The following is a 20543-nucleotide window of genomic DNA, read 5'->3' as shown; positions in this document are numbered from 1 at the left end:
GGACGTCTGTCTCTCCCACGGCCAACCCTCCAGCGGGAGCTTCCCTTTGGCCGTTCGTTCGTTCCGCACAGGCTCACACCCGCAGCAGCAGCCTGAACTGCCGTTTGCTGGACGCGAAGGCACGGAGGACAGGACAAGGGCCGCGTGGACTGCTTCTGCCAGCGAACACTCGGGCAGAGGTCTGGGAAGGCAGGGGGCAGCGGAGAGCCAGGCGGCGGGGGGCGGACCAGGCAGAGAGCAGCCGCACTGTTCCCCAAGGGGCCATCAGTCACCGGGAGGATCCAGCGCTGTGCGGGGTGGGAACCGAACCCTCAGCAACGCTTCACGACTATGAGGTGACAGATGCCACGTTTCACTCCTGACACTAAACCCACACTGGACAGTGTTCCAACAACCCAGGGCCTTCCACCACCTTTGTTTCCTGCAGCTACATGCCGGCTCAGCCTCCGGACCACCCGAGGGTCCGAGGGCTCTGACGCCCCGGCTCACGGCTGCCACACACGGCGGCTGCACATCACGTGTCCACGGAGACCAATTTTAAAAGGCTGCGAAGGAAAAGTGCTTCAAATGACCCCTTCTTTCGACACAAACATGCAATCAACGCCATTCCCTCGTGCTAACTTGCATCCATTTAGGAGCAGGGCATTCAACAAACCAACGCGAGCCTCTTAAGTGTTTGCTTTGAATGCTGGAAAAAAAAAGAACATCCAAGGCGCAATCATCACGGCTTGGGGCCGGCGACACAACAAAACGCACTTCAAAGGGAACACCTGGCGATGGTTTCTCAGCGATGCTCAGAGAAGAGGCGTAACCTCCATTACCCAGCACCCTGACTCCCTCACCCGGGGCCTGGGTGCTCATCAGCGCGACGTCGAGACGGGCGGAAGCTCCCTGTTCTCTGATCCCCTCGCCCCGCAGCAAAGGAGCTGCTCCCCGCCGGTGTGTGGTTGCACTCAATTCTTTTAATTACACCTGTTCGTCCTCCCCCCGCACACGGGAGTTTGGGCCTCGGGTGCCCCTGAACTCGGAGGGGCTGGGCTGTCTCCCTGGGAGCCCACAAGAGCTCCCCGTCTCCGCCTCTGCTCGCTCAGGGCTGGCTGACCCCCTTCATGGGGTGACTCCCACTGGGGCACTGTAGAGAGGGTCTGAGGCTGGGGCTGAGCTCAAGCGTAAAGCTGGGGGAGGAGGAGTCACTTGAGCACTGCGGTCTCCACTGTCTCCTTTCCCTCTGCCGTCCAGGGGCAGACACCTGGAAAAGAGCCTGCTCTCCAGGGCCCGGCCCGGCAGGCTCCTCTGAAACGGAGCGACATCAGCACACGGCCGTCACCCCAAAAAGAGCATCGCAGCTCAGAATCTGACTCCCTGCAATCTCCCGCAAGTCTCTGGCCCTCAAGTTTCAAACCTGAGAGGAGCTTCTGAAGAGGGCCAGGGAGGCACAGGTGAACGGAGGAGACACTGCAATACCACGGTCTGCGTGTCCCTGTGAAATCCCCTCCTCGGAGCCCCCCAAGGTGCTTCTGGGAGCACGCCCCCGCCCCCCCACCCCCGCGTGGGCCACCGGCCACTCCCTCACTCACCGTAGGAATCGTACGTCTCGTCACTGAGCCCGTGCCCATAATCATAGTAATCGGCACTGCTGCTGGAAACGAGACAAAACACACACAGGAAGAGGGTGAGAACACAGGGCGAACGGCTCAGCCGTGAGTTTAAGTCCCATTCGACGACGCCCCCTGAAACTCCAAGACGACCCGCGCAGGGCAGGGCCACGAGCTGACGGGGATTCCCACCGCGTGGCCGAGCTCCAGAGACACCGAGGCCTGAGACTTTGGGACGATCGAGGCACTCCCCCCTGCAACTTTAATACACAGTAAGATGAAACGTGTGTGGTGTGCACGTCAGACACGCACACGCAGGGCGACGGAGCCCGCGGTTCTACGAGGCAGGGTCCCTCGGAAGGGCTCAGAGGCGGGTCCTGAACCAGGTCCGGGGGCAGGGGGACGCCTCCCGGGAGAAGAAGGGTCTAAGCTGACAGCTAAGAGACGAGCCAGGCAAAAAGTGTGACGACAACGTGCCATCTGGAAGTGATTAGAAAGCAGGGACCCCAAGACAGAGCAGGTCCCCAAGTCCCCGAGGCCAGACCTCCACGGGGTCAGATGAGAGGCCCAGCCATCCCAAGCACCTGTGCCTTTCACTGCGACCTACCTACCAACCATGGCAGTTCTGCAACACCGAAAATCGGTCTGGGCACTTTTTCAAAAAGCCATGTAACTCGGGGGGACAAAAGCAAACGCCCGGGAACCTTCTGGGACAGGCGCTGCAGCGCCCCCTCGGGGGCCTGGGTGGGCATTACAAGCGCACACGCACTGAACCACGTGCGCCAGAGGGGGCTGAGGTCACCCGCGTTGTGGTCCCTGCAGGGCTGCGTTTACTGCCTTACGTGGTCGTGCTTTCGCGTGTCAGCGGGTCGCTCATCTCCCTGGAGTCGGTTTGGCAGACAGTAGAGAACTGAGAGCTAAGAGCCAGGCTCTCAGAATCCAGGCTCCAGGCTCCCGCGTTTACCGTGCATGAGCTTGGGCGAAGTTAACTCGATTTCCTGTAAGGCGGTTTTGCAAGCACATCTTCTGTAAGCTTGCGGTGAGGCTTAAATGAGATCCTGTGTTGCACTGCCAGGCTCTTACTCAAGGACGGCTGTTGCCAGTGTCATTAAAGCGGAGGTTCTTTCGAGCACCGTCCTCCCGAGCGCTCACTGGGATGTTGCACAACCCGCCTCTGCTCAGCGTGAGCGAGGACCCCATCGTCAGTGATTCACGTTTGCACAGACACACAACAGTGACGAAGAGCGTCCTTCTGTCTGCACAGTCCTCTGCAATTTCGTAACTTCCTGTGATTTTCAGGGAGGTAAGCGCTACTCTGTCCTCACACTTTATTAACTAAGTGCCAGGTTTCAGGAGGTGCATCACCGGCTTGCTCCAGGGCCCGCCATAAAGCACGGAGCAGGGTCCAACGGGAGACCTGTCTTTGGACTTGAGCTCCAGGCTTCCTACTGCGGCTGTTAATTTCAACAATGAATCAACTTCCCAGAAGCACTAACATTCAGAACTGAGACTTCTTATGAAGAAACACAAGGGAACAGATGCATCTTTGTAACTTATTTTTCTGGCAAAAGATTCTAAAAAATGTATCAACTACATCTATCATCACGAGACATCCCAAGCGACCTGAACAAGAATTCTTCGCGCAAAGCGTCAAAACTGCACGTTGGAATGCGACGGAACATAGCTGTCGCGGCCACGAGGGTGCGTGTGAACAGCGACGCCTACACGTAACGCTTCGGCCTGGGCCTGTTCCTCCCTTTCTCCCTGTTGGGCTGCCGCTTCGCTTTGTCCCTGCCGCCTCCTTCCTTTTTATCCTTGACTGCAGGGCCCTGGCCGAGTGTTAGAGGGTCTATCTGCAGTTTGTACTGTGTCTGGGGTGGCGTCTCTGCTCTCGGCCCTGTCCGCACGCACAGCACCTGGGAAGTGGGGGGCGGCGTGTGCTGGCTGAGAGCTGGCTTGCTGTGCACAGACGGGCTCCTTTGCAGCAGCTGGGCCGCAAGGAGCTGAGACCCCGAAGGACCAGCGCGGGGGAGGCATGCTTGGCAAACACTTTACAAGGCGCGGCTAAACACTCTTCACTCCAGCCAATCCTCATCGCCTGGTAGCGCCCGAAAGTGCCAACCCCGATGCACCTCGGCAGTGTCTCCCAAATGGTAGTGTTACCACCGCTTAAATGGTCACAACTTAAGTTAAACAGCAGGTCATTTCCAAAGGGAAAACCCCCGACTTTTTCCAGACTGCGACAGGTCAGCTCTCAAGAAGACGGTGCTGGGTGTATCCGGGACAGCGGCCAGCAGACGCGGCGGGGAAGCAGAGGAGGGGGCTGGGGCAACAGGGGTCTCTGTCCCGCTGCTTTCCGTGGCGTGGGCGTTGAGCACGCACCCGGGTGTCCATCCCCGCAGCTCCGACAGCTTCTGCCACGCTGCCTATCGGGACAAAGGGGCCTGGGTGCTGTTCTGCCACGAGCACAAGTCGATGGCTCTGCATTCCGAAAACGTTTTCTCAGCGAGATCCTGGTTTGCAGAGTCAGACGGAGGCCGCGGTCTAGCTCGCCGCAGCTGTGCCTTCGGGAGAAAGCGGCTGAACAGCCCGGCCCGGCCCTCAACCGCCGTGCTTCAGGGGCCGGGCGTGCGGGTCCACCATGAAAACACGCGAGCGCACACACAAAGGACACAGACAGCTGAGCGCCCGGCTTAATAGGTCCTCCAGAATTGGCAGCTATTATTTCTCACTTCTCTCCTGCAGTCACTCTTAAGTGTTTCCGCAAAAATCACAGTGATTTTGGAGGACAGAATGAAATTCGTTCCTGAAGTGCCGTCAAACCGCACGGGGCCGTGGGGAATCAGCGAGTCAGGGTTACAGCCGTCCGTCCAGACACTGGTGTTTCTGCCACACACTCCCTCGGCCACCTCCGTACGCTCGGAGGAGGGTTATCAGCACTGGTTCGAATCCCTCTTGTTCCACTTTCCTTATGTCCCTGAAGGAGCCGAATGTATCTTTGGAGAGCTTGTAGGCTCTTCAGAAACACAGACCAAAGTGTTGTGATTTTTGTCAATAAAAACTGCGCGTGAGGTGTGCGCACAGTGACCTGAAACGCGGGTGGAGTGGAGTGATGGCTGCGTCCACGCTCACTAGCGTGCCTTCTCACAGCCACCTCTTCTGTGCGACAACAGGGACCCGATACCCACCTGCATTGTCTGCAGCCAATTCCCAGAACTCGATCCAGTATCACATAAGCTGCAGTCCCCATGCTGCAAACTGTCATTATTAGGATTATGAATAAGGCAGCAGGTGAAAATGAATCCCTTAGTTTAGAAGGAAATGAATCCATTTCCCAAGGGCTTCCTGGAGCAAAAACCATTTTTTCCATGAAGGCTCCGGTCCCGTCCGGGGAGGGGCAGGTCCCTGAGGTCGGGGGTCATTTATCACCTGCTCTTTCTTATTCAGGAGAGCTGGCCGGGGGCGCTGCGTGCCCACAGGAAGTCGTCGGTAACTATTTTGAGCCCATGCACGTTGGAACTATTCCAGTCTGCAGAGAATCAGCCGTATTTCTCTGCACGGTGCCCGTGGACAGCTTGTTACTCATTAAATGTGTGAAGTCAGATAAACAATGTGTTGTTCTACACAACAATATCATCAGTGCTGTCGGGATCGTGCAGAAGCCAGCAAGGAGCTGCAGCTGAGCTCTGTCAAACTCTCAGGCACTCTGCAGGGACTCTCGTTGGTGCTCTCATTTTAATGCAAGATATTTGAAAGCGGGGGTGCGGGGGGCCGTTCCTAATCCGTAAAGCCTCCTGAGAGAAACTGTTGTGTTTGCAGCAGAACTCCCATGAAGCCACTGCCCTCACAAAGCTGAGCAGTCAGCCCTGCAAGGAGCCCCACCCACAGCGGGTGCCCCACCCAGGGCCAGCCCGCCACCTGCTGTCCTGTTGCACCTGCCTCCACTGGACCACCGCAGCTCACCTTCCAACCCCAGGATGACAAGTACAGACACCGACCGCCCGCGTGGGGAGAACCCCTCACTGGGTACCGTTACCCAGGCTCCTCCCTGTGGATCCTTTGCCTGCACAATCCTTCAGGTGGACTGGTACCTGCTTCTGCTGACCACGTCCCGGAGAGAGGGCTGCTCAGTCCATCTGGAGCTGCAGAGGGAGGGCAGCAACCGGGGGTCTGGGCACAGACCCCCTCCCATAAGTCGCCTCACTGAGTTCTCTCTCGGAGCAGGCCTCATGGACGCCCGCCTCCCTCCACCTGCTGCTCAGGGGCTGCAGGCTCTCCTGCCTCCTTCAGCCTCCAGGGCGCCTCTGCGGCACCCACCCACGTGAGGCTGACGGGAGAGAACCTGCCGGAAGTCACAGGCTCAGCGAGCGTTAAAGTCGGGATGGGAGCCCAGGTCTGTCGGATGCGTGACCACTACAGCACGTCTGATGACCTCTGTGCCCCCAGGAAAGCCGTCCCTGAGCTGGCACCCATGACGACGTGCGGGTAACACATATCCTGGGACATCGGCAGGCCCCACGTCACACACGGAACACCCAAAGGAACACTTTAAAGCACGAGGAGGTGGCGGGGCTCCCTGAGTCACTTTCCGCAGCTGGGGAGCTGACCAGCTGGCCCCCGTGGGCCCCAACCACAGACTCTGCCCCGTGTGGGGTGCCGGCGACACAGCCCGGAGCTTTACCTCTGGGCTCCCGAGAGAAACCTGCAATTTACAGTTTTCCAGTGACCACGTGGAGGGAAAAAAAGGAAAAAAGGAACAGGTGGAATTCATCGGAATAAGATACGGATTTGACATTCTTTGGGATGGGGTGCGTGGTTCACACTTGCAGCGCACCCCGGCTTGGACCGGCCACCAAGGCCACACGCTGGTGGCCGCTGTGGTGGACAGGGCAGCCGTAGCTTCTGCTCGGACCAAAGGACACTTGCACCACAGCTCCGTCACCTACAAGGAGACCACGTGAAGAGTCCTGCAGCCAGAGTGGGCCAGAGAACGAGAACGGGAACGTACTTCCAACTGTTGACTCGAGAGGACTGCTCGCACGTGACATGCATGTGACAGACCCGAGTGTGAGAACCAGGAATGCAGCCTACAGAACACCGGTGCTACGTGGTGCTACGTGTCTGTCACTGACCACGTGATGGCCACGTCTGCCAGTGCGCTGAGAGGGTGGCGGGGAATGGGATTTGCCGGAAGGATCTCCCGTAAAACTAGAAAAACCCAGCTCTTCCTGCCACGCGTCCGGCAGCATCAACACGCAGGATCGGCGGCGGCGTCCTGAGGGCCAACGGAGGAACCTGGAGTCTGATGGGGCGACACTTCTGGCTCAGACTGTCTGAGCCACGCAGCCCACCGTCTAAACGCGTCACAAAGCCAGCGTTGTGTTTTGTGTCTGTGTACCCTCATTCTCCACTGGGGATTTTAACCACGAGGCGAGAGGTTTCTAGGCACTTAGGGAAACATTCCGAATGGAACAGACACTGGTTCCAGACATCGCTGAGCACCAGCATGCACCATCAGAGGAGGTGACCGTACCGCTGTTTTGTCTCCGATGACGTCCACTTCTGAATAAAAACTGCCACAGAGAACGAATGCAAACCAACTCGACAGTAGTGGGGATCTGAAGTCGCTGGGAAACAGACGCATGTCTGCTACGACACGGAAACGTCCTCGCTCTGACACCCAACGTGCGGCGCTTCCGTCCCCCGGCACGGACCACGGGGGGTGCGCACGCACCACCGAGGGGAGCTGGGGCCTCGGGACGTGTGTGACCGGACTCTGCAGACACGCTCCTCCTCAGGGCACACGGGCCGCCACGCCCTGAGAGTGACCAGAACTTCGACCTGTGTTTCCCAAGCCTCCCCGCTTGAGCCCTACGGGGGCTGCGGGGGAGGAACCCACGCTGGCTGGGGGGACAGGAAGCGTTTCTCCCACTAGAGCAAACGCAAAGTGAAGTAGGCCCCATCGGAGTGGCCCCCCGAGCCGGTCAGCAGCATCCCGTCCCCCGAGGGTGCAGGCACAGAAGGAAGGGCACACGGGCAGTTCCAGGGTCCCATCACGCAGATGGGCTTTTACCTCTGGGCCGGGGTGCTGTAGCTGTTGTCGTAGGAATCGTAGCTCTGGTCGTCGTAGGTGGCGCCGTACCCGTCATCGTAGTCCTGCAGCAGAACAGGGCAAGCACAGACATGTTCAGAGAAGCGTCTGGAAGGAAGGAGGTGCCCTGCTCTCGGTGAGGATAGCAGAGCTGATTCACCTGGCACTGAACTGTGCACCTGAGTACAGCGAAGAAAAACGCAACAGTGGCATCAGTGAAAGATGATTGGGTAAGAATCTCCAAAAGCAAAGAGAAAGTGGCAAAAACAGAACCAAGATTTTCACAAGTCTGGAAATTAACCACAGGTTGCAGGGACCTAGGGAGCGTTATTATTATTATTATTTTTAAATGGCCCGATCTTGGTCTTGGGATGTTTTCCCTTGGCCTAGCCCCACCCCTCACCGCGGGCTCTGCGGGCACTTGAACTCCAGCAGCCACAGTCACTATGGGAACCAGTTGGCTAAGGCCACTGCAGGGGGCAGAGCTACATCAAATCCGTATCAAACAGGGATGCCTCTGTTTGATATGACTGGGAGCTCATCCCAAGAAAACTCCCTTTTCTCCGGGCATATTTGAAGATAATCATCAGAGGCAATTATGTAAAATTTCTGCTTCCCGAGGTGGAGAGAAACTAGAGCAAACAACGGGCTAACAAGAAAAAAGCGGGGGAATGAGATGTCGATCTGGGCTCCGGCACAGTCCCGGGAACCCAAAGGACGGTGTGTGAGCACGGTGGCGGGTGCTTGCCCAGGAGACCGACTAGACCCTGAGCTCTCCCCCCGAGCCGCCCTCGAGGCTCCAAACAAGAGGGACAAGGCTAAGGCGGAGTCAGTTGTAAGCTGACTGGCTGAGCACTGAAGACATGCCCCCACCGGCACCCGCGTGCTCTTGGCAAAGGCCAGGGACTTGGTTTCCAAGCTTTCGGCAGAATCTCTGTCCGGTCATTAGCTGACCACTAAGGCAACACGGGGGAGACACTTCTGTGACAACCCATGACAAATACAGACATTATAATACTTGTTTGCAATGGTCACTAGACCAAAATAAAAGCAACAAAGAAATCCTGTCGTGGTAGGAGAATCTGGTTTCCAGCTGACACATTATACTAAATGTCTAGTTTTAAACAAGACGGGACGTGCCAAGAGGAATGAAAGTATAATCCATACACAAGGAAATACACAAACAGTAACAATGGTCCCTGAGGAAGCCGAGTCGTTGGACTAATGAGGCAAGACTTTAAATCAGTTGTTTGAAATACCGGGTCTGGCAGAAGTAACACCTGCCTGAGTGTGGTTGGTAGGGTGATAATATGGGTGTAATAATTTACAGTTTTAATTTGAACACATCACCTAAAACGTCAGACGGTGTGCTCGAGAGTGATACTATGTCACAGAATTACACGCTTGTTTGTGACTGTGTAATAGAAGATTCTGTAATAAACACCAGGGCCTTATTTGTGTTGGACCCTGTATATCCGAGGAACTAAAGGAAAACCCGTGTCTAAAGAGCTAAAAACAAGTATGAGAACCATGCCTCCCCAAACAGAAAATACTGATATAAAGAGAGCGTATAATTTTTGAAAATTCAAAGACATTCTTGGATTGAAAAGTGTAACAGCAGACACTGAAGAGTCACCATGGAGGTTCGACAGCAGACGTGACTAGACGGAGGAATGGACTAGTGAACCTGAAGACAGATCCACCCGGCTTATCCCGCCTGAGGGAGAGGGGAAGGTGGAGAGACTACACAGGGTCTCGGGGACCTGCAGGCCACCACCAAACGGGGACACATGTGCAAGGAGCTACCCAGGAGGTGGAGAGAGAAAGGAGTAGAAAGATTATCTGAAGAAATAACGGCTTAAGACATCCCAGATTTGACTTTAAAAAAGCCTTTATTCTACACGTCCAAGAAGCTCCCCCAATCCAAGTAAGATAAACTCACAAAGGCCACATTATCTTCAAAATACTGAAAAGAAAGAAAAATGGGCGAGAGAGAAGCCGATTTTCACGTGTGAGAGCTCCACAAGAAGGTCCGAAGCTGACTTCTCAAGAGAAGCTCTGGGCCGGGAGACAATGGGATTATAAATGCCAAGCATGAAAATACAAAGGCTGTCAACGAAGAATTCTATATCCAGCAAAACTATCCTTCAAAAAACCGGAAAAGCTAAGGTATTTCCAGCTAAACAAACACGGAGAGAGTACAGAAACAAGATATGCTGAACAAGAACTACGAAGAGGAGGTCTTCAGGTGAGCGACAGGTGCACAGCAGCTTGAATCTACACTGAAAACAACATCGGTACAGGGAGCTCCTTAGGAAATATCAAAGACAGGAGAAATGTCATTTCTGTTGCAATTTTTCCTTCTGTTTTATTTAAAAGACAACTGCATAAAGAAATAATTAGAAATCCGTATGGATAAGCACACAGTGCATAAGGCCATAATTTGTTTTGAGGGCAACACCACAAAGGTGGGGGCGACACTGGGCCCACACACAGAGAAGCAAAACTCTCGTGTACTGTTGAAATTAAGTTGGGACAAATCTGAAAAAGGCTAATATAAGCTAACGTGTAAATTGCCGTCAGCAGGATGGACTAAGGAAATAAAGGATATTTTAAAAACTAAAAAAAGAAATGACAACAGAATTAAAGTGATGTACTAAAAATATCTATTTAACAGAAAAGGAGGTAGTAAGGAAGAAAAAAGAAGACATATAGAAAACATAGCAAAATGACAGCTGTAAATCCTATCTTATCAGTAATTACACTAAATATAAGTGGCTTAAAAACACCACTTAAAGGCAGAAGCTGGCATCTTGTTAATAAAACAAAACATGGTCCTAGCACAGGCCGGCGACAACAGACGCACTCCAGACTCGAAGGTCGAACCTCATGGAGAGAAAGCAGGTGGAGGGAAACCCGCCACGGGAACGCCGCCTGGGACAGAGGTGCTGCGGCTCCACAAGGACCAGACAGAGCCATCCGGCTCGGAGACAGAACTCGGTACCAGAGGCAGGAGCACAGCTACTCACAGGGATACAAGGGTCGATCTGTCAGGAAGATAATTACAGAGATGGATGCGTGCATATTCAACACAAACATGTACACCACCCACTCAGCCTGCGTGGGACAGGCACTGAGAGAACGGAAGGGGGAAGGCGGTTCCACAATAGTAGTTGAGGATTTCACTGGCACACCTTCAGTGACAAAGAAATAAAAAGAAATCAGAAAAGAAACTGAAGACCTGAACAATAATACTATCCGAAATTACCACTAAGAGACGTGCACAGAACATGCTACCCGGCCAGAGGAAGAATACAGAATCTTTTCAATTACATGTGGGGCATCCTCAATGACACGTGGATAATTCCCCAGAAGAGACCATATATATGTTCCCAATTCAAAATTTACTACAAAGCTTGGTGATCAAAACAGATCCACAAAACAGAACTGAGAGAACAGAAATAAACCCTTATGTCTGTGTATCTGGAAGGGATGAAAAATTATACACATTCATATGAATATTATCCAGCAAAATGCCTAATATGTATTAAAGCAATCCGATGGTAGGTGGAATAACCATTTAAGTAGCTGATGTATAATAAATGGATATGCACATAAAAGAATGAACTCGGACTGTTACCTCATATCATATACAGAAATAATGCAAAATGCATCATGCGCACACACATATACCACTAAAATCATTAAACTCTAAGAAGAAAACACAGGTGCAAATCTTTGTGATCTTGGATTAGTCATTTGTTTCTTAGATATGCCAGAAAAAGCACAAGCCACCTAAGAAAATACAGATTAAATGAACTTCATCTAAATTTAAAACTTATGCATCACAGGACACCCGCAAGGAAGCTAAAAAGGCATCTGTACGATAAGAGAAAATACTTGTAAATCGTGTATCTGATCATGGTCTAGTGCTCACAATGCATAAAAAACTCTTACAACTCGACAGTTTAAAGACACCCACAACGGCAAAGACATAGACAGTTCTACTAGGAACAGACATCAAACTGAGAATGGTCTGCAGGTGTAATAACAAGCACACTCTGGTTATTTTTTAAAGTTATTATAGAAGCCACAAAATTCCAGAGAAATAACCACTCCATAAGATCAAATTGGACTGTCACTCAACAGCATTCACATCTGTGCCAGGTGGAACCTGCCCTACAACTGACTTCCACGTTTCTGGGGACAGTAACCTACTTCGTGACTTTGGACTTACTAGTACCTAACTGATATTTCACTGAGCCTAGAACTAACATTGAAATACCTCAGAACATAGGTATTGCCCTGGCTGGCATAGCTCAGTGGATTGAGCGTGGGCTGGGAACCAAAGTGTCCCAGGTTCGATTCCCAGCCAGGGTACATTCATGGGTTGCAGGCCATGACCCCCAGCAACCGCACATTGATGTTTCTCTCTCTCTCTCTCCCTCTCCCTCTCCCCTCCCTCTCCCTCTCTCTCTCTCTCTGTCTCTATCTCCCTCCCTTCCCTCCCTAAAAATAAATAAATAAAATCTTTAAAAAAAAGAAATGAGCAAAGGGAGAACAATTCTTCAATCATTTGAGAGAGCAGAGCATGTCAAAAGTCGGGGGTTGATTTGAATAATCAGAACCAACATCTCCAAGTTAAATAATTATTATAAAAAAAAAGAACATAGGTATTACCAATGCTAATGAATTTAATGACTACCACCGGACCTCCTCAAGTAGAGGGATGTGGCCACGTGGGGGAAGAGGATGGATGTGGAGGTAAATGGGTTCTGTAATTTACTATCGATGATTTCGGGCGAGCTCCTTCACTTATTGGAATCTGATCCTTTACCTGTAAAATGTGAATCGTGGTTTGTACCTCGATGGGATGAGAAATCACCATATTTTGGTGTATAAAATGTGCACTTTTTTTTTGCCCACATTTTTGAGGGAAGAATAAGGATGTACATTATACATGGGTAGTACGGTGGTTACTGATGTGGCTGTGACCTACCAATGACCAAAGCAAGGTCACGAAAAGCTGGCCGACAAGTCACAAATAATACACAGCCAAAAAACCCTGAAATGATTTTAGTTATAAAATAAGTAGCACGATGCAGATGTCACTAATAATTTTGGCAAATTAATAAACTGAAAGAAGCTGCTGTTCCTAATGAAAGGAGTAATCATTAAATTAAAAACAAAAACACGCTTCACCGAGCACCTGCTCTGTGCACGGTCCCCTGTCGGACTGGGGGGACGGGAAGGAAGTGTCACAGCCCAGGGAGGACACTGAGGTGGCAAAGTGGGAGGGACCACAAGCTACTGCAGAAGCAGAGTGAACACACCCGATGCCGTGGCAAAGGGGAGTGTCCAGGGGACACAGAAGTGACCTTGGATAGGAAAGGAGAAGGGAATTTCCCAGCAGCCTCGATGACAGACCTCAGGTTCACAAGCAAGGAAACCAGAGTGCTGGGAAAGCTCATCAGAAATAAAAACTAGGCAGAGTGAGCAGCGGGTGCAGAACAGTGGAGTGCAGACACACGGGACCCCCTGTTCACGCAGGGACACAACGGCTCGTGTGGGTGCACGGCAGGGCGCAAACAGGAGGGGGCAGCGATGGGACTGAGAAACCTGAGGCCAGACCCACAACGACCAAGGCGAGCAGTGTGGGTTTGGACTCTGAGTGGCACGGCCCCTTTGGGCTGTAGTGACAGTGTCTGGGGACAGCAACGGTGGCTCTGGAGGGCCAGGCATGCCACATGGTCCCGGCACTGGGCAGTTTCGGCAAAATGCGGAGCTGACACCTTCATCAGCAACGGGCTAGTAGCTTGAAAAGAGCATGGCTTCACTGAGTGCAGGGTCCTGTTCCTATGCTTATTCAGAGGCTCAAAGTTAGAAATGACCGGAACTTCCTTAAATAACAAAAAGGTCAAGTGCTGTGCTATCTCAACCCTCAGTGATGCCATCAGATGTTACAGTCAGGACGACTTACCTGAACTTTCTAATTGGATAGGTCACCGAGCTACGGACTTCCGTATTTTCACATGAAAGGTTTTTAAAGAGTGAGCACAAGATTTTTTTCACGACGACGTCACAGCTGACCTGACCGGGGAGGGTGCGCCCCAGCCCACCACAAGTGTTGTTCCTTCCGTGGACAACACTTGGAAACACAGGGAAGCCCACACACAGTTGTGGAAAGGGGAAGAGGAGGAGAAGCTGAGTGTGGCGGCAAATAAACGTGTAAGTTTTTCAGAGGAAACCCCTGTGGATCATCCGCTGTATTTCCGCAGGGCAGGAGACGCGGTCCGTGGCTGAGGACCCCGGCGGGGGTGAGGGTGACCGGTCAGGGACTGGGCAGGCGGTGAAGACCAAGGGCCGAGGCGGCAGGAGCCCAGGCCCCTCAGGGATCTGCGCACTGGGGGTCTGAGCATCGGTTGGGGCCCCCTTTCTGCTTGCAGATGCTCCACTCTTCCCATGTTCCCAGCCGTGGGTGCCTGCTTTTCTTACGTATGCAACTGGGCATTCTGAACTTTCTTCTTCGATGGTTCTGTGGCTGGAGTAGAAATTCTAACAATACTGAAGGAGGGATTTGTGGCACTGAGTGGAATCCTCAACCCAGAACTGTCGGTAAATTCAATCCCAGTGGAGCTCGGTGGCAGCCCGGCCCATGCACCCCAGGGCCTGGGGAAAGGAGCTCTGTTGCTGTCCATGGTGCTGACTGTGGTGACGGGTTTCCTTTACGCTTGAACTCTTTGGGGAATCTCTCCCATTTCCAAGAAGACACTCCCTTTGTGACCCGGCCCGGGTCTGCACGTCAGCCTCATTTTCCGCCATGCGGGCCATGTTCCACTTCCCTTGTCACACAGAGTCTGGGCAGCGCCTCCTTGTGACACCCAGGCACCGCGCACCGGGTGGCTGGATCGAGCGCCTCCAAGGCAGAAGCTCCTCTGCCCCACTCGCCTGCATCCTTTCTGCTGGGCAGTTCGCCTCCTGTCTGCAGGCTCGCACAGCCACTCCTCTCCCCAGCAGCACACCCCGTCGGTTCTGCCACCTACCAAGCTTCCTCTGGCAGGAGCTCCATAGCGCCCCCTGCATTACCACAAGGCTCTGCAAGGACACCCGCCCCCTCCCTGCACTGGTACGGCAGGGCCTGCATCCGTGAGACGGGCAGAGCAGAGGCACGCCCCCTAGAGAGGCTCGAAGGAGGCTTCCATCTACAGTCCACATCTCCTGCTCCACCCGCAGCCACCATCCCATCCCGCCAGTCTGTCTCTACCGTTTATCTCCCAAACCTCTGTCACAGCCACGCCTGGCTCTCCATTCCCCATGGCCTCCATGCCAGTCCCTCGCAAGTTCTCCACTGGACTCGTGTGACCTTCCAACTCCACACTCCCACCCCCACCCCCACCCCCGCAGATTCCTGCTCCAAGCCTTCCTGCAGAACTTCCGCCCCAGCGTGGGTGTGAGCTTGCTGCCTCCCTGCTTGCAGATATGTCTCCACTGGTCTCTCTGGTTCCGCAGGAGGAAGAACGCCTTCCTCAAGGATGGCCCAGAGTCCCGCCCTTTGCAGCCCGCCCAGAGACAGGGCCTTGCACATGTTAGCACGTGTTAAGGGCCCCGAAGAAGCTTCTGGATCTCTGCCCTCACTGCTCTGCATGTGCTAGGTGATGTCCCTCCGACATCACGCCTGGTGCTTCTGTGATCACTGGTGACTTGCAAACGCAGTGCCCGCCACAATTTCCCGGCCTGCTTTCCCTCCCCTGGTCCGCCCGGCCGGGAAGGGCCAGGACCAGGCTCCATTCATTCCCTGCACCCACGATGTCTGGCCCACACCAGAGGCATGCAGTCACGTCTGATGGATGAAGGAATGAAGGAAGGAGGAAAAGAACTAGGTAAAAACCAAGGAGCAGGAAACAGAGCAATAGCTTCTTTGAGATGAACACAAATCAAGGAGCTATTGTAGAATAAAGCGTTGTACTTATTACAATGCTGTACATCTGATGAGCCCTGCCCCAAATCCTCTGGCCACACGTTGCCGGTCATTCTCATGCTCCCTGCCCTCAGCAAGCAATGTCCCCTTCAAAGACAGTATTCTATTTCTGAAAGTAGGAGCCACTTATTATTAAAAATAGCGACCGTGGACAAGAAATAAAGGTAGATTAATATACATCCTTGCCTCATTCGGAAAGGCTGGCTCGTTCATCCAGCTATACCTCCCTCTGAGTCTTTGTCTCCGACTCAGAAGACACCTACATGGGGTGCGCCCGGCAGGGCGACCGGGCGCCCGGTACCCAGAGGACTCGGCAGGGGGCGTGTGTGCCAACACAGGCAGAGGCTCCCGCCTGCTGCCCCGGGCCTGCACACCCTGGCTGACACGCAGCCGGACGGCGCAGAACGCGTGCTTTGGGAAGAAGCGATTTCCCGGGGTAAAGGAAGCAGCGCGACACTGAATTCTATTTCCGTCGCAAGTGAAATCAAGCACAACACTGAGGCTGGGGAAACCCATTCTAAACAGACAGGAACATTTAGAAAAGACAGCAAATTTTAAAAGCAGTGTTTCAGGTTCAGGTCCTTTTAAAAGACACAACTACCCTACATGAGACCGCACTCTAACTAGGGTGCTGTCTGGGCACTGGAGAATGTGAAAAGTTTTCATATATAACACAGCGTTCAAAGCTTGCTTAAGTCTAGCTTTCTAACGGCTGTTTCCAGTTTGTAAGACAGATGAGTTACACACAGGCTTTCGGAGACTGATTTTTGCTGGGCTTCGAGGATCACCACTGACCATGAACCCGCCACACAACCAAGTTATTCTATAATTCAAGACGGACAATTACAGTATCACTAACAATTCTAAATGGCATGTTTCCCACAATCATAGAAATAAAAAACACTGCTAATTCAACAGTCAAACCACATCCCCAGTTGCGTACGTGGTTGTGAGAAACACGTATTACGTGGATTCTAGGCACACCCCATTTCTTCACACCCGTCTTTGGAGTGGGAGGCCTGTGTTCAAATTCCGGCGCTGCCTCGTACAGCTCTCGGCTTTGGGGACATCGCCCAACCTCTAGTTTAAAATGTGCCGAATGGGAACCGGCATCCACGCCCCAGGTTCTTTTCCCAACGGTTTCGGGAGGATCAGGCAAAAAAAGAAAGCTGGCTGTCTGGGGTAGTTCTCGCCCATGAAAGGCCGTTTCATTTTATTCAAAGATCCAGTCCCTCCGGCACTCTCCGAGTGCTGATTCAGGCCACAGCATCATCAGTGCTACCCGGGCGTTTGTCTTCTGTAGAATGTGACAAATTCCTAACACCGTCTAAATGTGATGTCTGCATTTCCACAGCCGACAAGCGCCAGCATTGACTGCCGTGGTGTTCAGATACAGGCACGGCTGGCCGAGACCAGCTGCGGTTCCACCCCATCCAAACCCGGTTTTCAAAAACACCCCTTCGCCGATTATTCACAGAACGCCGTCTCCTCTCTCCGTTCCTCTGAGAGAGAATTAGATTTGTTGGGATTTGACAAGGCTGTTCCAAAATACAACCACACAGGGAAATAAAACAGCAAAGAAGCGAACCCAGAAATCCCACAAACGACAGAAGGGAAATCAGTGAGTCAAAAGTTAAAGGGAAGAAAATCTACCCAGAAATCCCAAAAGGATGGGGAGAAGGGGGTGCATACGCCTGCCTGATGTACACGACGGGTAAAAGGGCGTGCCCCCCCCCCCCCCCCCCCCCCGGTAACCGAGATGTAAAGGGGAACGAGACGCCAAATCAAGGAGCGCTCGCACGCCCTAAGGTACGTACCCTACCTGCGCCATATCCGCACAGATTCGGAACACAGGGAATGACCACCGGACTATCTGGGGTGGGGGGTAGGGGGTGGGGGTCAGGGAAGGAGTCACAAGGAGGGTGACGGCTGCGTCCCTGCTGGACGCTGACCGGCAAACAGGCGAGGACTGAGTTCTGTGGGTGCTGACCCAATGCTCAAGGAAAACAGCCAAACCAAGACGGCGGGTTCTTGCAGGAAATCCGTTCCGACAGAGGACGATGCCCCTGGCTCGCCGGTGGCCCTCCCTGCCACGGGCTCCTTCCCCTGCAGCTGTGGCATGCCGGTCTCGGCCGGCCCCGCACAGCCCTCACCACTGGCCACCTGGCCACCTGGTGGGGTCAGCTCACCGATTCCAGGGCCCTCTACTTTCCCCACACGGGCATGCCTGTTTTCACGGCTGTTTTGTTTAAAAAAGAAAAAAAAAAAACTCCTCCATATTCATACGTTTAAAATCTGAAGTCATTCCCTCAAGTTCTACGCTGATAAAATAGGTCAATCTTTCCAGCACTCAGAAAGACTGGCTGGTGAGGCTGCTGACGGGCATTTCAAGTACATTGGGGGTGACTCCCCCCGCCAGTGGAGGGGCTGTAAGAAACCATGGAGCCTTCCTCTTCTCATCTGCACTAAAAAGGCATCCCTTGGCATCTCAGTGCGCACATGCCGTGCGTTTTTGTAAATGACCTCTTCGTGGTCTGTACTCTGTCTTAATTTCTCACCGTGGAAAACAGGCCACCTGAAGCAGTTTACAGATTAGTAAAGTGTCAACAAAAATGATGCCCATCATCCCTGCCCTGGGAGGTCCTGCTGTGAGGACACCCCCGTCTGCATGAAGTCCCCCCCACGGCCCGTCCTGTCATTAGAACCTCGTGTGCAATCACGTGGTATCTGTCTTTCACCGCCTGGCTGTGATCTCACCTGTAACAGGAACCTAATCAACAACACAAACAAACAAGCAGAATATAGCCAGAGAGAACAGGCGGACAGTGACCAGAGGGGAGAGGGGAGGGAATTTCAGGGGGAGGGGGGAAGGGTTTGCAGGAACGAGTGTAAAGGGCGCATCATGGACAAAAACAAGGGGGAGGGGGCTGGGAAGGGGGGAAAAGGCAGAAAACTGTACTTGAACAACAATTAAAATAAAACTAAATTAAAAAAAAAAAAAAAGAACCTCATGTGAGTTCTCAAAAGCATGAGAAGGAGCAGGACTTTGCCGAATCTTGAAACAAAACCCACGCCCCCGACAGGATGCCCTCCCGCCTCAGGGTGCGTCACTCACACACACGCGCACACAAGCACTCACACGCACACTCACTAGCTCAGACGGGGAGTACCTGGACACCGTCCACCTCCCGTGCACATCTCTGGGACGCCGGAGGGACGTCGGAGAGACCCAAGAAAACCCTCGCAGACCTGGGAAAAGCATGCCACCTCCAGGCAGGCAGCAGTCCCAGACAGGAAGCAACCCCTTGTCTTCTCGTCAGAGTGATACGCAAACGCCCTTGAACAAGAGGCCACCTGGGGACCTGCTGTGGCTGGCAGCGCCGTCACAGTCTGAAGAGCTGCGTGGCCTCACCCAGAAGGCTCTGCCGTGCCCGTGTTCGCAGGTGGTCAAGGCACCGGCTCAGCCTCGAAGCTCAGAGTGATCACACCACACTTCGAACCCCCGGGGCGTGCACCGGCTGATGCGGTCACCGCTAAAGGAGTTGGAAAACAGTATGAGAATTTCTTAGATCACTCTGGTTTATACATCTTGAATGGTAAGCCTGCATTTTTAGAAGAATCTCATTTTGAAGACATCTTTCACAACTTTTGTTTCAGAACTCAAAAGACTCACGCCCACTCCCTTGTAGCTTGTTTCTTCGCATTCACATGCTTCTCTTGCTCTGTGGCTTTGGGATCTCGAGACCCCTACTCGATGGAACGAGCTTCTCGCCAGAAGCGTGGTGTTCAGGGTGATGGTGCAAACTGGGTGAGTTTCCGGAACATTAGTGAGTTCCAGTGTCACAGTTGTCATCTGTCTATTCAGATTCTTTGATTCTTCCTGATTCGGTTTTGGGAAACGACGTGGAATTTTCCAGGAAAAGCTCTAGGAATCCTAGGAGCGTGTCCATTTCGCACATGTTGTCCCGTTTGCTGGCAAACGCCTGTTCACAGAATTTCCTTACCGTCCCCTGTGCGTCTTTGGTGACAGTGGCTGGTTCTCCCCTTTCGCGTTTGAGTGTATTTATTTGGGTCCTGTTTTGTTCTTGATGAGTCTGGTTAAAGGTCAGTCTTGTGTATCTTGTCAAAGAACCAGCTCTTGGTGTCGCTGACCTTTCGTGTAGCTTTCTTAGATTCTACTTCATTTATTTCTGCTCTGATCTTTATTATTTCCTCCCTTCTGCCCCCTTGGGGCTTTGTTTGTTCTTCTTTTGCAAGTCCCTTTAAGTGTCAAGTTAGACTGTTTGTTCGTGGTTTTCCTTGTTTCTTGAGGCGCGCCTGTGATGCTGCGACTTCCCCCCTTGGGGCTGCTGGCCCCGCGTCCCACAGATCTTGGGTCGTTGGGTCCTCGTTTTCGTTTGTTTCAAGGTCTCTTTTGATTTCTTCCTTGACCTTGTTAACCCATTCATTTAGTGATGCGTTCTTTAGCTTCCTTAATTTTGTGGGTTTTCATTTTTTTCTTGTCACTGGTTTCTAGTTTCAGAACACAATGATCAGAGAAGAGGTGGGATGTGATTTCGGTCTTCTTAAATTTACTGAGAATTGTTTTGTGTCCTAACGTGTGATCTATGCTAGAAAACGTTCCGTGTGCAGAAAGAAAGTATACTCTGCTGCCCTGGGGTGAAAGGCTCTGAAGATGTGAATTAAACCCACCTAATCTAGTGTGTTGTTTAAGGCCACCATTTCCGTGCCGATTTTTCTGTCTGGAAGATGGATCCACTGGTGTCAGTGGGGTGTTTGAGTCCCCTGCCGCAGCTGCATTCCCGTCCATCTCCCCCTTCACGCCCGTGTGCACTGCAGCGCTGCTTACAATCGCCAGGGTCTGGGAGCAGCCCACGTG

General features: G+C 52.8%; 1 protein-coding gene across 3 annotated transcripts in view; it reads right to left on the bottom strand.

Moving 5' to 3' along the window:
- The window catches only part of KHDRBS3 (KH RNA binding domain containing, signal transduction associated 3), an 83712-nt gene that overhangs the window by 849 nt on the left and 62320 nt on the right, over nt 1-20543 (bottom strand). For 2 of the 3 annotated variants that reach the window (XM_036031448.1, XM_036031447.1), the window contains 2 exons: nt 7669-7751; nt 1578-1639 (listed from right to left, as the gene is read on the bottom strand). In XM_036031448.1, the coding sequence (XP_035887341.1) occupies nt 1578-1639; nt 7669-7751 (145 nt within the window). The remainder of the gene's footprint in view (nt 1-1577; nt 1640-7668; nt 7752-20543) is intronic. The other variant, XM_028533955.2, reaches the window with a different exon arrangement.

Source organism: Phyllostomus discolor, chromosome 7, assembly GCF_004126475.2.
Source record: "Phyllostomus discolor isolate MPI-MPIP mPhyDis1 chromosome 7, mPhyDis1.pri.v3, whole genome shotgun sequence".
Lineage (NCBI taxonomy): Eukaryota > Metazoa > Chordata > Mammalia > Chiroptera > Phyllostomidae > Phyllostomus > Phyllostomus discolor.
The sequence above is the reverse complement of the archived record's forward strand: the minus strand, read 5'-3'. Positions and strand labels throughout refer to the sequence as shown.